This window comes from Aotus nancymaae, unplaced genomic scaffold (genome assembly GCF_030222135.1).
Source record: "Aotus nancymaae isolate 86718 unplaced genomic scaffold, 86718_ANA_hifiasm-v0.15.2.pri h1tg000076l, whole genome shotgun sequence".
Taxonomy (NCBI): Eukaryota; Metazoa; Chordata; class Mammalia; order Primates; family Aotidae; genus Aotus; species Aotus nancymaae.
Window position 1 is genome coordinate 4,541,684 of NW_026988491.1, and position 13,955 is coordinate 4,555,638.

The 13,955-nt window shown below is 45.4% G+C and overlaps 1 protein-coding gene across 5 annotated transcripts in view; it reads left to right on the forward strand.

Annotated features, from left to right (window-relative positions):
- NF2 (NF2, moesin-ezrin-radixin like (MERLIN) tumor suppressor) overlaps window positions 1-13,955 on the forward strand; it is a 90,823-nt gene that overhangs the window by 51,783 nt on the left and 25,085 nt on the right. For all 5 annotated transcript variants that reach the window (XM_012464952.3, XM_012464951.3, XM_021666149.2 and 2 more), the window contains exons 8-12: window positions 2,238-2,372; window positions 5,722-5,796; window positions 8,608-8,721; window positions 11,924-12,046; window positions 13,049-13,266. In XM_012464952.3, coding sequence (XP_012320375.1) covers window positions 2,238-2,372; window positions 5,722-5,796; window positions 8,608-8,721; window positions 11,924-12,046; window positions 13,049-13,266 — 665 coding nt within the window. The remainder of the gene's footprint in view (window positions 1-2,237; window positions 2,373-5,721; window positions 5,797-8,607; window positions 8,722-11,923; window positions 12,047-13,048; window positions 13,267-13,955) is intronic.

A 13,955-nucleotide genomic window follows, 5' to 3' on the forward strand; every position in this document is an offset into this window, starting at 1 on the left:
CCTAATGTAACACATTTCTGTGGTTTTGTCAACTCTACTCCTCTTTCCCCATATGACAGCCACCTAGCTTCTAGAAAACTAAAATTTTATAATCTTCAGAAAACAGTTTTTTGTTTCTGAGTCGGAGTCTCAATCTGTAGTCCAGGCTGGAGTGCAGTGGTGTGATCTCGGCTCACTGCAACCTCTGCCTCCCGGGTTCAAGCGATTCTCCTGCCTCAGCCTCCTGAGTAGCTGGGACCATAGGCGCCCGCCACCATGCCTGGCCAGTTTTTTGTATTTTTAGTAGAGATGGGGTTTCACCATGTTAGCCAGGCTGGTCTTGACCTCCTGACCTCGTGATCCGCCCTCCTCAGCCTCCCAAAGTGCTGGGATTACAGGCGTAAGCCACCATGACCAGCCCACTTTTTTGGTTTTTTAAACATCTTTTTTGTTTTTTAGAGGTGGAGTTTTGCCATATCACCCAGGCCTGCTAGGCTCAAGTGATCCAAGTAGCTGGGGTGCACCACCGTGCCTGGCTGAAAAAGTTTCTTATTAGGGAATATTTCTACATCAGTCAGACTAATGGATTCTGTTTTGTATGTGTGTTCCTATATTGAGCAATAGACAAAGCTACTGGCTATTTTAGTGTCTTTTATGTTAAATTTCCTGAAATCTCACCATTAACTAAGGAAGATGTGTGCTTAAAACAGTTTAAAAGTGGCTACTTGAGTCTACAGCTCTGTTTAATCTCTAGAAGTGTTGGAGTCATAATGGTAGGAGGCAGAAGGCTGAATCTTTTTTAAAAAATGCAAACCAAATAGTCAGAAACATAAGGAAACATCTTATTTTCCAAAATATACTGCAGATTTTAAAGTACAAAGCCTCACTTCTATTAATGCAGTAGCTTTCTTAGCTTTGCTGACTAGCAGAAGAATCTCTCATGGTTTGGTGATAGCGCCTGACCTAGGGTGTTAGGAGTAAAAAGATTTATGCTGGAGTACTCACTCTTCCATCTGATGTCTGCTGTTAGATTGGTCCTTCTCACAGTCCCAGTACCTTCTCGGTTTGCAGATCTGTTTTTCTGCCCTTGAGTCTTGGTTCAATTTCTCTTATCAACAAGGGGTCAGGAGCTGTAGTATCCTTGTGCAGCGAGTTTCCTTCCACCTCCAAATGAGAGCTGGACCACAGCACTGGCAGATGGACCTGCACATGAGGATACAGCCACCAAGTGTGTAGCAGGGTCAGTGCTGTGGGAGCCCAGAGCATCCACCACTGGCTGCTCTGACTGCTGGCCAGGACCACTGTCAGAGGCAGAGCATAGGTACGGCTTTTAGACAGCTTTGTTGATGAATAATTTTTATAGGATTCCTTTTGATATATATTTTTCAACATGCAATTATTAAAAATTTCAAACTTACAGGAAAATCAAAAGAATTTTTCAGTGAATACTTATGTATATGCACAACCTAGATTCTACAGTTAACATTTTATCAGACTTGTTTTATCACATAAAGACTACATTTGAGCCGGGCGCGGTGGCTCACGCCTGTAATCCCAGCACTTTGGGAGGCCGAGGCGGGTGGATCACGAGGTCAAGAGATCGAGACCATCCTGGTCAACGTGGTGAAACCCCGTCTCTACTAAAAATACAAAAAATTAGCCGGGCATGGTGGCGCATGCCTGTAATCCTAGCTACTCAGGAGGCTGAGGTAGGAGAATTGCCTGAACCCAGGAGGCGGAGGTTGCGGTGAGCCCAGATCGCGCCATTGCACTCTAGCCTGGGTAACAAGAGCGAAACTCCGTCTCAAAAAAAAAAAAAAAAAAAAAAGACTACATTTGATCATAAAATGAGACCATCCAGTCCCAGGCACTTAACATTTTCTTTCTAGTAGTTCAGCAACAGTTTCTTTAAACATAAGAAATCGTTAAACCTATGGGCTTTAATTCTACACATATGATAGCCTGGTTATTTAACGAGAGGCAACAACACTTAACATTACTCTTCCTTTAGCCGTCGAGCCAGCGACAGAAGCCCTCAGTGATCATTCTGGGGGACTCAGAAGTCACAAGAATGGTACAGTTTTGCTTCTGCCTGCCCTGGTTCAGAAAGCTGAAAGCTTCTTGGTTTATAAAACAGCTGTGACTTCTGTTGGGACCTGCTGAAACTTGTCACATGTGACAATGTGTGCCAGATTCTTTGGAATAAAATTTTGAGCCTCAGCTGGAGCTTACAGTGGCTGTTCTTATTGAATCCACAGAACAAAAAGGGCACAGAGCTGCTGCTTGGAGTGGATGCCCTGGGGCTTCACATCTATGACCCCGAGAACAGGCTGACCCCCAAGATCTCCTTCCCGTGGAATGAAATCCGAAACATCTCATACAGTGACAAGGAGGTAGGATGTGTCTGTACTGCAGATGCCACTAGTGGCCCAGGCGTTCAGCAAAAGAGCTTTCCCCGTCTGCCCCCCTCGCTGGAGCCTCCCCAGCCAGGGCCTCTTCTTGTTATTTGTAGAATCCTTTAATTCCCAGGCTTTGGGAGTGTGGTTGTTGATTTTTGAAATATTTACAGAACAGTACTGGCATCAGTAACCCCACTATGACTAACAGGAAACTGGGAAGCTCAACTTGCCAGGGAGAAACCCCAAAGAATAGTAAACAAAAACAGTCACATTTTCTCATTACTTGGCTTTCTATTTCTGTTGATAAATTCTCTTTGTATTTTTTTTTTTTCTTTTTTTAGAGACAGGGTTTCATTACATATGCTCAGACTGAATTTGAACTCCTGGGCTCAAGCGATCCTTCCACCTCAACCTCCTGAGTAGCTACTACAGGTGTGCGCCACAGCACCTGGCTTACATTCTCTTTGTATTTTAAGTGTGATCTTTATTGAGCTTTCTTTCCGTATCCAGAATACATGTGGTAGAGAAATATATATACACACATATACACATATGGACATATATGTGTTTTGTGTGTGTATCTCAGTAATGATATAAATAAGGATATTAGGTTAATATGCTTACAAGAATTCAAAAATAATTAAGCTTGAATAACTCAGATGAATGCTCTTGGAGTTCAAATATTTTCATACAGGGTGGTGACTTTTCCCAAAAAGGTCCCATATGCATAATCTTATGTTCACTTATCTATCCATCCATTCATTCATTCTTCATTAATTTTATTACTACTGCCTTTTGAGATAGTCTCATTCTGTCTCCCAGGCTGGAATGCAGTGGCACACGATCATGGCTCACTACAGCCTTGACCTCTCTGGGCTCAGGTGATCCTCCCACCTCAGCCTCCCAGGTAGCTGAGACCAACTACAGGCATGTGCCACCACACCTGGCTAATTTTTTGTAGAGATGGGGTTTTGCCACATTGCCCAGGCTTGTCTTGAACTTCTGGGCTCAAGCGATTCTCCCACCTCAGCCTACCAAAGTACTGGAATTACATGTGTGAGCCGCCATGCTTGGCAATTCTTCATTACTTTTAAAGGAATTATCGAGCATCTGCTTTATGTTATATTTCATGGGGAAAACAAAGAGGTAGAAAATCTAGTCTCAGCCTTCGAGGAAGTCCAGTAACTACTCGCCTGCTGTAATAAATAAGTTCCGTGGAAAAGACATGATGATGATGGTATAGTCTTCCACATACAAGCACTTTCACCCTGACCCTCTTAATTTAATCTCTATGAGAACACTGCTGTAAAGGCAGGGGCTGTGCTGTCATTATCTCTGTGTCACATCAGGAAGCAGAGACACAGAAGTGAAATAGCAGAGGATAAGCGCTGGAGTTGTTGATGCCACAACCCCCGCCTTTCAGGGAGACCCAGAGGCTAAGCCTTGAGATCACAGGGGCACCAGGCAGAGGAGGCTCCACTCAGTGACCTCCTGGTACCTGCACAGCCAGGACATAGAGTAGGGAATGAAGTACAGGAACGGCTTATGTTGCTGCCTGCAGAGCCCCGACCCTGAGTGTATTTCCTGTTTTCTCTTTCTTCATGGCAACTCAAGGAAGCGAACACCAACCAGGCCCTTGGCTTCCAATATGTGGTTGGGATCTACTCAGCCATGCTTGATAAGACAGACCGAGCCACTTAATTCAAAACATTCCAACTTTGAAGTTTTTGTAAGTAGTTAGCCCAGCAGATAGGCATTTAGGTATTTCTTTTTTAAAGTATATAAAATGAAAGTTCCACATGACATAAAGCAGTGTGTGTGCACCGTATGGTAGTTTTTCATCTCCCAATTTCATAGTCTGTTTATCGCACATCCACACATTTATGCGCTAAAGGCTTCCTAAACATCCGTTCTTCAAAGAACCCAAGGATTAAAGTCTCCCCTAGTATGGCCTGACACAGTAAACTCTAATACGCTCTCTCCGGGGGCCAGGCGCCATCATGTTCCATCATGTCAATAACTCATGCAGTAAGCAGACCCCAAGCTGACTTGACATAAAAGAAGTAGTCTTGGTAGTTACGCATGACAGCCGGGCTGTCAAAACAGAAATGTTCGTTTATTTTAAGTGATCCAATGATTCTTTGTGTACACCCTGGCGTGGTGCAGAGCCTGTGGAAATCTAGGATCTGTTTGGTCTTATCGGGAGTGGTTGAGAGCAGCAGCCATTTGTTCCTTACAGGCTTTCCTGCTAGTGGTCTGACCCTGGGCTCTCCTACCAGGCCACCACCCTATCCTTATCATTCATCTTTCTCTCCACTTTGATTTCAGGATCAGGAACTGTTTTCCTTTCTTCGATAGTCCATTTTTTTCCCCATTTGATTCTTTCTATTAACAACTTTTATCAAATTATTCCCATGTTCAGAAACCTGTGGTGAGTCTGGGTATCCTGTCACATCAAATCTAAACACCTTTTTTTTTGAGATAGGGGTCTCACTTGTTGCTCAGCCTGGAGTGCAGTTGTGCAATTACAGCTCACTGCAGCCTCTAACTCCTGGCCTCAAGTGATCTTCCCGCCTCAGCCTCCCAAAGTGTTGGGATTACAAGTGTGAGCCACCATACCTGGCCACCTCTGACTTTTATTCTCACTGCCAGCCCCTGTGCCCACCTCTTTTCCCTCCCAGGCTAAGCCTGTTATATCATCTTAGTCACCAAAAAGCTAATAACACAAACACACACACGCACACACAGCTCATTTCCCCATTTCTACCTTATTACTGGTGCTGCCCTGTGCACAGTGCCCCTTCAGCCTACCTTTTAGCTACCCTGTTGGATTCTTCTTCTAAGATCAGCTTCACTCTCTCCTGCTTATGGTGGATCTACTCTAAACCTTCCCACACATTTGTGATTTGCACCACCCAATGAAGCACTAATACATGATGCGATTTCTTGAGTAATTGGCTGTTGTTAGCCTAGCTCCAACTGGATGGTGAGCTTCATGAAGGCAGGGCCATGCCCTAGACTGTAGCCTTCTAGTGTTGGGCTCAGGGGTGGGCCCATTAACGATGCTTATTTTAGGTTGTCAAGAATCCCTTCCTCACACTCATGCCTAAGATGGTCTAGAGAGTGCACCTTCCACAGCCCCAGACTTGGTGCTCCTAATTCCCCGAGGATACTGGGAAGCCAGGACAAGGCATAACTAAGTGCCTGGACGCTGGGAAGCCAGGACAGGGCATAACTTCATGCTGGTCTGTGGCCAGTGTGGCTGCTGCATTTGTGGAATTTCCAGTTGGTGGTAACATTTCAGGCTGTCAGACTGAAACTCTGTTCTGCTTCCTTCTTCCAGTTTACTATTAAACCACTGGATAAGAAAATTGATGTCTTCAAGTTTAACTCCTCAAAGCTTCGTGTTAATAAGCTGGTAAGTTGAGATCCTGGTTTTCATTACTGATCATGGTAGCTTTTCTAGAATTGAATACTTCTTTTTAAAGAATATCAGAGTGGGTCGGGCACAGTGGCTCACACCTGTAATCCCAGCACTTTGGGAGGCCGAGGTGAGCGGATCATGAGGTCAAGACATCAAGACCAACCTGGCCAACATGATGAAACCCTGTCTCTACTAAAAATACAAAAATTAGCTGGGCGTGGTGGTGTGTGCCTGTAGTCCGAGCTACTCAGGAGGCTGAGGCAGGAGAATTGCTTGAATCCGGGAGGCAGAGGTTGCAGCGAGCCGAGATCTCACCATTGCACTCCTGCCTGGGCGACGCAGAGCGAGACTCCTTCTCAAAAAAAAATATCAGAGTGACATCTTGTGAAGTGTAGAATGCTATCTCACTTGGTACATACTTTCTCTTTAGCTTAAAGAGTTAAAACCAAGTTATGAGGAAACTTTAAAAGGATTTTTATTGCAATATTTCATACATATGAAAGGATAAGCATAACTTATAAAAGTTATAAAGAATAACAAAAGTGAATAGCTGTGTACCTATGACCCTGCTTTAAGAAATAGCACAGTCCCAATACTGTCGACCCTTCATGTTAACACCCTGCTAGTCTGTCCCTTCCCTCTCCCCAAGGGTGATCACTGTTGTGAGTTGAGTATTCATTATCCCCTTGCTTTTCAAGAGAATTTTATTTCATATACGGCAAAAGAAAAATACTATTCAGTGTTATGTGTTTATGAAATTTATCTAAGTGCTGTCAACTATATATATTCTTCTGTCACTTGCCTTTTCCTTTTTCATTTTCTTTGGAGATATATCTTTGTTGATGCTTAAAGATTGTTTATTCTCACCTCTGTAGCACTCTGTTATAAATTTTTTCTCATTCTTCTTTCAATGGATAATTAAGTGCTTTTTACTTCTATACTGTTTTAACAGGCTGTTAAGAAAACTTTTGTATCTGCCTCCTGGTGCATGCACATAGGCAATAGTTTCTTTCTTTTTTTTTTTTTTGAAACAGAGTTTCACTCTTGTTATCCAGGCTGGAGTGCAATGGTGTGATCTTGGCTCACCGCAATCTCCGCCTCCTGGGTTCAAGCAATTCTCCTGCCTCAGCCTCCTGAGTAGCTGGGACTACAGGGATGTGCCCCCGTGCCCAGCTAATTTTTTGTATTTTTAGTAGAGACGGGGTTTCACCATGTTGACCAGGATGGTCTCGATCTCTTGACCTCGTGATCCACCCGCCTCGGCCTCCCAAAGTGCTGGGATTGTAGGCGTGAGCCACCGCACCTGGCCAGGCAATAGTTTCTTTGGAGTCTTGAGTATACTGGGCTAGGTGGGGTGGCTCACGCCTGTAATCCCAGCACTTGAGGAGGTCAAAGTGGGAGGATTGTTTGAGGCCAGGAGTTCAAGACCAACCTGGTCAACATAGCAAGACCCTGTCTCTAAAAAATGAAAATAAATAAAATTTTTTAAAGTTAAAAAATAGAGTTTAGTGTATATACACAGGAATAGAAGAATAGGGCTCAGTATATGTTCAAATTTCAAAATTGTGATGCATTATTTTCTAAAGAAGATGAATCGATTTTTACAGACCCAACAGTAGTGGGTGAGACTTCCTTTTTGCTATCCTTAATACTTGTATTATTAGCCTTTTAAATTTTTTGCCAATCTTGTACATATAAAATGATATCTCATTATCATATTAACTTTTTTTTTTTTTGAGACAGTCTCACTCTGTTGCCCAGGCTGAAATGCAGTGACACAATCATGGCTCACTGCAGCCTGGATCTCCCCAGGCTCAGGTGATCCTCCCACCTCAGCCTCCCAAGTAGCTGGGACTACAGACACATTCCACCATGCCCAGCTAATATTTTGTATTTTTTATAGAGAGGAGTTTTGCCATGTTGTTCAGGGTTATCTTGAACTCCTGGGCTCAAGCAATCTACCTGCCTCCACTTCCCAAAGTGCTGGGATTACAGATGTATGCCACCATGTCTGGCCAAATTTTTTTATTTTTTGTAGAGATGGGGTCTCACTATGTCACCCAGGCTGGTCTTGAACTCCTGGGCTCAAGAATCTTCCCACCTTGGCCTCTGAAAGTGCTGGGATTACAGGTGTGAGCCACTACACCTAGCCTGTTTTCATAATATTGGCTATATTTTCCAGCTTGTGGCTCTGTTTTTCTTTTTTTGCATCTTGACAATACAAATTTTTAATTTTAATGTAGACAAATATGTAGATTTTTTCCTTTATCATTTTTTTTTGTGTCTTACTTGGCATCTTCTGTTATCCTATGATCATAAAGATGTTCTTCTATATTTTTTTCTAAAATTTCGAAGGCTTGATCTTTGTATTTAAGTCTTTAATCCTTCTGGAGTTGATTTTTGTGTAAGGTGTGAGGGAAGGACCCAACTTATTTTTTTTCCACATGCATAACCTGTTGTCTCAGCCCAACTTACTGAAGGAACTTTCCTATCCTCCCTGGTCTGGAGAACCACATCTTGACATAGGAGAGTAAGGTTCACCCAGAAGACATGGTGAAGTGTCCTCTAGTCCTGTCTTCATTTGTGATTTTTACTTCCTGGCATATCTGAGGCACCTTCATTTTGCATGTCTCCAGAGCTGAGAGCACTAGAGACTGCTAATAGAGCTTTGGTGTTTCACTCCATGCATTCATCTTCACATTAATGGCTACCTGCAAGAGCCCAAACTGCTATCACACTGGTGGCTGGTAGGCAGTGTAGTAAATTTGTGGATATTAACCTTTTTGTCTACTTCTGTGGCCTCAGATTCTCCAGCTATGTATCGGGAACCATGATCTATTTATGAGGAGAAGGAAAGCTGATTCTTTGGAAGTTCAGCAGATGAAAGCCCAGGCCAGGGAGGAGAAGGCTAGAAAGCAGGTGAGCAAGACCTTGTTTTCACTGATGATGTCACTGTGTGGTCAGTCCTGGCTTGGGAGGTGAGGAGTGGTTGTGGGCTGGCAAGAGTCTTTTCGCCATGGATATGCCTGCTCTTGTTTTATCTTGTTGGATCTTCATTTGCTGATGCCTACCTGGTGGGATGTCAGCTGTGGAAATGAGGAGTAAACCCTAATATCATATCTAAAAGAAACAGCCCTAGTAATTTCTACACTTAGAGAAGTTAGGTGTGATTAACACCGGTTTGGGACGAGGTAGCCAAGCATGCATGCATCTATCCGTCTGGCTACCTAGCTTGCTTTCTTTTTTTGCCTGTCTGCCTCCTTGCACAGCCTTCTCCTTTTCTAATTATATGGTGATAGAATGCAGGGTGGCATTTCAGTGCTTGCTGCTGGAATGCTAATTTGACTCTGGCCGCACTTCCCCACTGCAGGTCAGGCCTCATGGCACGTCACCTGCCCCAGGAGGCGCCAGGAGCACCTATCAGCACACTGGATGATCTGCATCATTGTTTTCTACTCATAAACCTTCTCTACTCATGGAAATCCACACAACTAATTTGGGCCTTACTGCTGAGAATATCAATTGTGTTTTTGGATAAACTACTAGATAGAGTAGCAGCAGCTGCAGTTGGCTGCCCTCAGGACTTGCAAGCTCTGAGGTATAATAATTAGTCTGTGTGCAGCTTTCTGATTTGGATACACATTGGAGAGGCTGGCTCCCAGCCCTAGGATTTAGAGTAAAATGCCCAGTGTGCTTCCAGCTCTCCATCTCTTTGCTTTCTGAGATGGCAGGCCACAGATGTGTTCTTTGGGGGTCTTTGGGGGTGATAGGTTAGGTTTTGTTGGACAAAGAAATGCTACTGAGCCAGCATGGGGTCATAGTGGCAGTTTCATGAAGAGCTCTTGGCAGTGGCTCATCCCTGTAACTCCAGCACTTTGGGAGGTCAAGGCAGGAGGATCACTTGCCTAGGAGTTTGAGGCTGCAGTGAGCTATGACTGCACCAATACATTCCAGTCTCGGTGACCAAGCAAGACCCTGTTTCAAAACAGAAACAAAAGCAAAATACCTAAAAAAAGAAGAAGAAGAAGAAGAAGGAGGAGGAGAAGGAGGAGGAGAGCTCTCCTTGACCTTTTTCTTAGCAGAGCAAAGCTTCGAAGTAAGAAATCTGAAAGTGTCAAGGAGTCTGAAGCCTGCGGGCCCTGGCAGAGAATAGCAGAAACTGCAGATCAGCGCTGCGTACAGCACAGCAGAGCCATAAACCTGGCATCTGGGCAACAGCAGATCAGGTGGACAGACACTGACCTTGGAGCCAGATCTGAAATTTAGAATGTGACTAAGTCAGTGACTTGCCTTCCATACCTCAGTTGTCTCATCCATCAGGTGAAACCAATGATACACCTTCTCCATCTCAGATGAAGGTCCATATATTACACCTTACAGTCTTTATAGGCAGTAAACTGCTTTTGTGAATAGGAGGTCCTTTATATTGGGGTACAGGTCTCAGGGAAAGTACAGTGCCAGGAACTGAAGGCGATTACCTGGGCTTTTTTTTTTTTTTTTAATATAGAAGAGACAAGGTCTCGTTTTGTCATCCAGGCTGGAGTGCAGTGGTGCCATCATAGCTCACTGTAACCTCGAACTTCTGGGCTCGAGCAATCCTTCTGCCTTGGCCCCTCAAGTGGCTGGGACTACAAGTGCATGCTACCACACTTAGTTAATTTTAATTGTTTTATAGAGATCAGGTCTTGCTGTGTTATCCAGGCTGATGTCAAACTCCTGGGCTCAAGCATTCCTCCCACCTCGGCCCCCCGCAAAGTGCTAGGATTATAGGCATGAGCCGCTGGGCCCGCCTTGCCTGCCTGGGCCCTTCCTTCCATCCTTCCTTCCTTCCTTCCTACCTACCTTCCTTCCTTCCCTCCTTCCTTCCTTCCTTCCTTCCATCCTCCCTCCCTCCCTCCCTCTCTCCTTCCCTTCCTCTCTCTTTCCCTTCCTTCTTTCCTTCTTTTGAATTATAGAGATGTAGTAATTCACCTTATGGAAATTGTAATATGATGGAAATTAGAGAACAAATTGGCCGTGTTTTTCATTGACTTGCAAGAAGAAAACTGGAGAACTTTTACTGTTTTATTGCTTCTCTTTGCATTATCCTTTCAAGCTCCAATGTGGTGTGTGTGTGTGTGTGTGTGTGTGTGTAAAATAAAATAAAATTTTTTTTGGCTTAGGATTTAGAAAAAGCAGCAGTTTTAGAAACCTTGTATGACCAGAGTGTGGGATAAAATGGAGGCAAGAAGTAATTAAATGTGCATTAATTATTTAAGGCAGAAAATAGTGCAGTGGTCACTTCTGGATTCTGCTTTTTGAACTCAGTTAGTACCCTGAGATCACAGAGGAATGGCACTGTCTTGTGCTTGTTCCCCTTATTAAGCTCAGCATGTGGTCCAATTAATGCAGTGATCCAGAAGGCAAGGGAGGTGGTGGTGGCTTTGTACTGTTGCCTTAAGGACAGGGGGCTGTGTTCCCCGCCTGGCTTCCTCCTGTCATAGGCCTGGCTCAGGAGTTGTCTCTGCGTGAGGCTGTGCAAGTCTGTGCTGTGGCTGTTGTAGCTCCCCACTGTGAAATACAATGTGTGAACTATTGATGCATCACACAGAATGATTCCATCTTCTCTGTGGGTCAGAGGCAAGAGTGGAGCTATTGTTGATGAAATCAGAGATGTGAGAGGGGTCCACGTGGATTAGAAATGGTGAGCTAGCTTGCCTGACCAGATGAGAAAGCTGCTTATTTCTGGGGCTCTGTCTCAGAGAGGAGATCCTGCATTGCATCCCATCAGCCACCGGCCAGAGCCGCCAACAAAAAGCATCACTGGCAAGGTAGCCGTTTCAGTGCACCGTGTATAAGAATGCCTCTTTCTATTCAGGTCGAGACTTGGCTTGTTTTTTTGTTGTTTGTTCGTTCGTTCATTCACCATTAGAATTTTTTTCAAGGGGCACAACTTTCCACTCTCCAACTGGTTTAGAAGGACGAGGTTACGGGGCAATAAGAATGACCCTGGCTACCTAAAGGAAAGGGAAGAAAAAGGTCCCAAAAGGGGAGACTCTGGAGATGGGGCATCTTTGGTCCCTTGTGGCACCTAGGTCTTGAGCCCTGTGATTTGATGACTGTTTTTCTTCACCCCCTGCAGATGGAGCGGCAGCGCCTGGCTCGAGAGAAGCAGATGAGGGAGGAGGCCGAACGCACGAGGGATGAGTTGGAGCGGAGGCTGCTGCAGCTGAAAGAAGAAGCAACAATGGCCAACGAAGCACTGGTGATTTCTGAGGGACCGGGGTTCCAGGAGGCTACCTGGGGACTTCTTTGGCTTTTCTGGAGCTCAGTCTCCTGAGGACCATGAGTTACCAGCATTTGCTTTGATATACTTTATTTCAGCTTTTAAAAAGTTAGTGCCTTTTCTTTCCACCTGTGTTGGCAGAAGCAGATTTAGGTTGAGCTCATGTGCAGCCAAATTCCACTTTCACCACGAGGTTGCCTTTACAGCCCGGCTTCTCGGCCTGGGCACTACTGACATTTGGGGCTGACCATCCTTTGTTGTGGGCACTAGATGCCAGTAGCAGCACCTCACCTTCCATTTGTAACAATCAAAGCATCTTCAGACATTGCCACGTCTCTTTTTTTTTTTTGAGATGATAGTTTGCTCTTGTTGCCCAGGCTGGAGTGTAATGGTACGATCTCGGCTCACTGCAACCTCCGCCTCCCAGGTTCAACTGATTCTCCTGCCTCAGCCTCCCAAGTAGCTGGGATCACAGGCACGTGCCACCACATCCGGCTAATTTTTTGTGTTTTTAGTAGAAACGGGGTGTTACCATGTTAGCCAGCCTGGTCTTGAACTCCTGACCTCAAGTGATCTGCCCGCCTCGGCCTCCCAAAGTGCTAGGATTACAGTCGTGAGCCACCATGCCCAGCCTGCTGCATGTCTCTTGCAGGGAGCAAAAAGCTCCTCTGGTTCGAACCACTGATTTAAAGGGAAAGAACAGAGTTTAAGTTGTTTTTCTCCGCGTGACACATAAGCCTGAGCTGAAGTGGGTACTCAGAGATGGTGCTCTTTTTGTTCCCCATGGATGCAGCCTGAAGGGCCCTTCTGAAAAGCTGGGGAATGTGGCTTGTCACCTCTTGTCAGAGGGTCATGGGGGGCACTCAGCATCAGGGCCCCAGGAGTCCGAGACTCTGGTTTGTCCTATCTCAGTGTTTAAGGCAGATCTGGCGGGAGAATAGCACATGATCCCACTTCATCTAGGAGCCCCATGCCTTCCAGATGCGGTCCGAGGAGACAGCCGACCTGTTGGCTGAAAAGGCCCAGATCACTGAGGAGGAGGCAAAACTTCTGGCCCAGAAGGCCGCAGAGGCCGAGCAGGAAATGCAGCGCATCAAGGCCACAGCCATTCGCACGGAGGAGGAGAAGCGCCTGATGGAACAGAAGGTGCTGGAGGCCGAGGTGTTGGCGCTGAAGATGGCTGAGGAGTCAGAGAGGAGGTGAGGGGACACCGAGCACCAGACTGGCAAGGAGGCTGGTGAAGGGCCGCAGTCCAGCCTGCCCTGAGGCTGAGCTCCATAGCAGCCGTCCTCAAGCTGCTTCCCCATCTTCTGGACTGGAGCGAGGCTACTTCTTGGCTGATGGCGACTGGTGCTTCATCCAGTTTGGGGCTGGCGCTACCGTGTGGGCACAGGAACTCAGTTCTCCTGCCAGGTTCACCTCTCTGGTCGTGCTTATATCTCTGTGATAAGCCCCTGACCCTCTGATGGCCGTGTATGCAGGAAAACCCCTGAGCATATCCACAGACTGCTTTCAGCAGAAGAGATGTAAAAAGGCTGTTTGTTCATTTAAAAAAAACAACAACATGGTTCTTTTCTGCTTTCATTCAGTGGAGTTGCAGAACAGCAGCTGCTTACCTTTAAAGGGAAACTAGTGCCTACATCCCCCAGCCTTCCTTGCCACATGGGGGAGGAGGGCTAGGATAGTCTCTGTGACTGGGATGTCCCACTCATGGCCAGGTTGAAGGATGGAACTGTTGTCTGTACTTTTGAAAGACTATTCTAGGCCTGCAACCTTCAGATAAACACTGACACATTCCCCACAGCTTTTGGCTATTGATTTAGAGCACTTGAATTTGGCTTTTAGTTACCAAGGTGCATTCACTACAGTTTTCCTTACCACTCTTTGC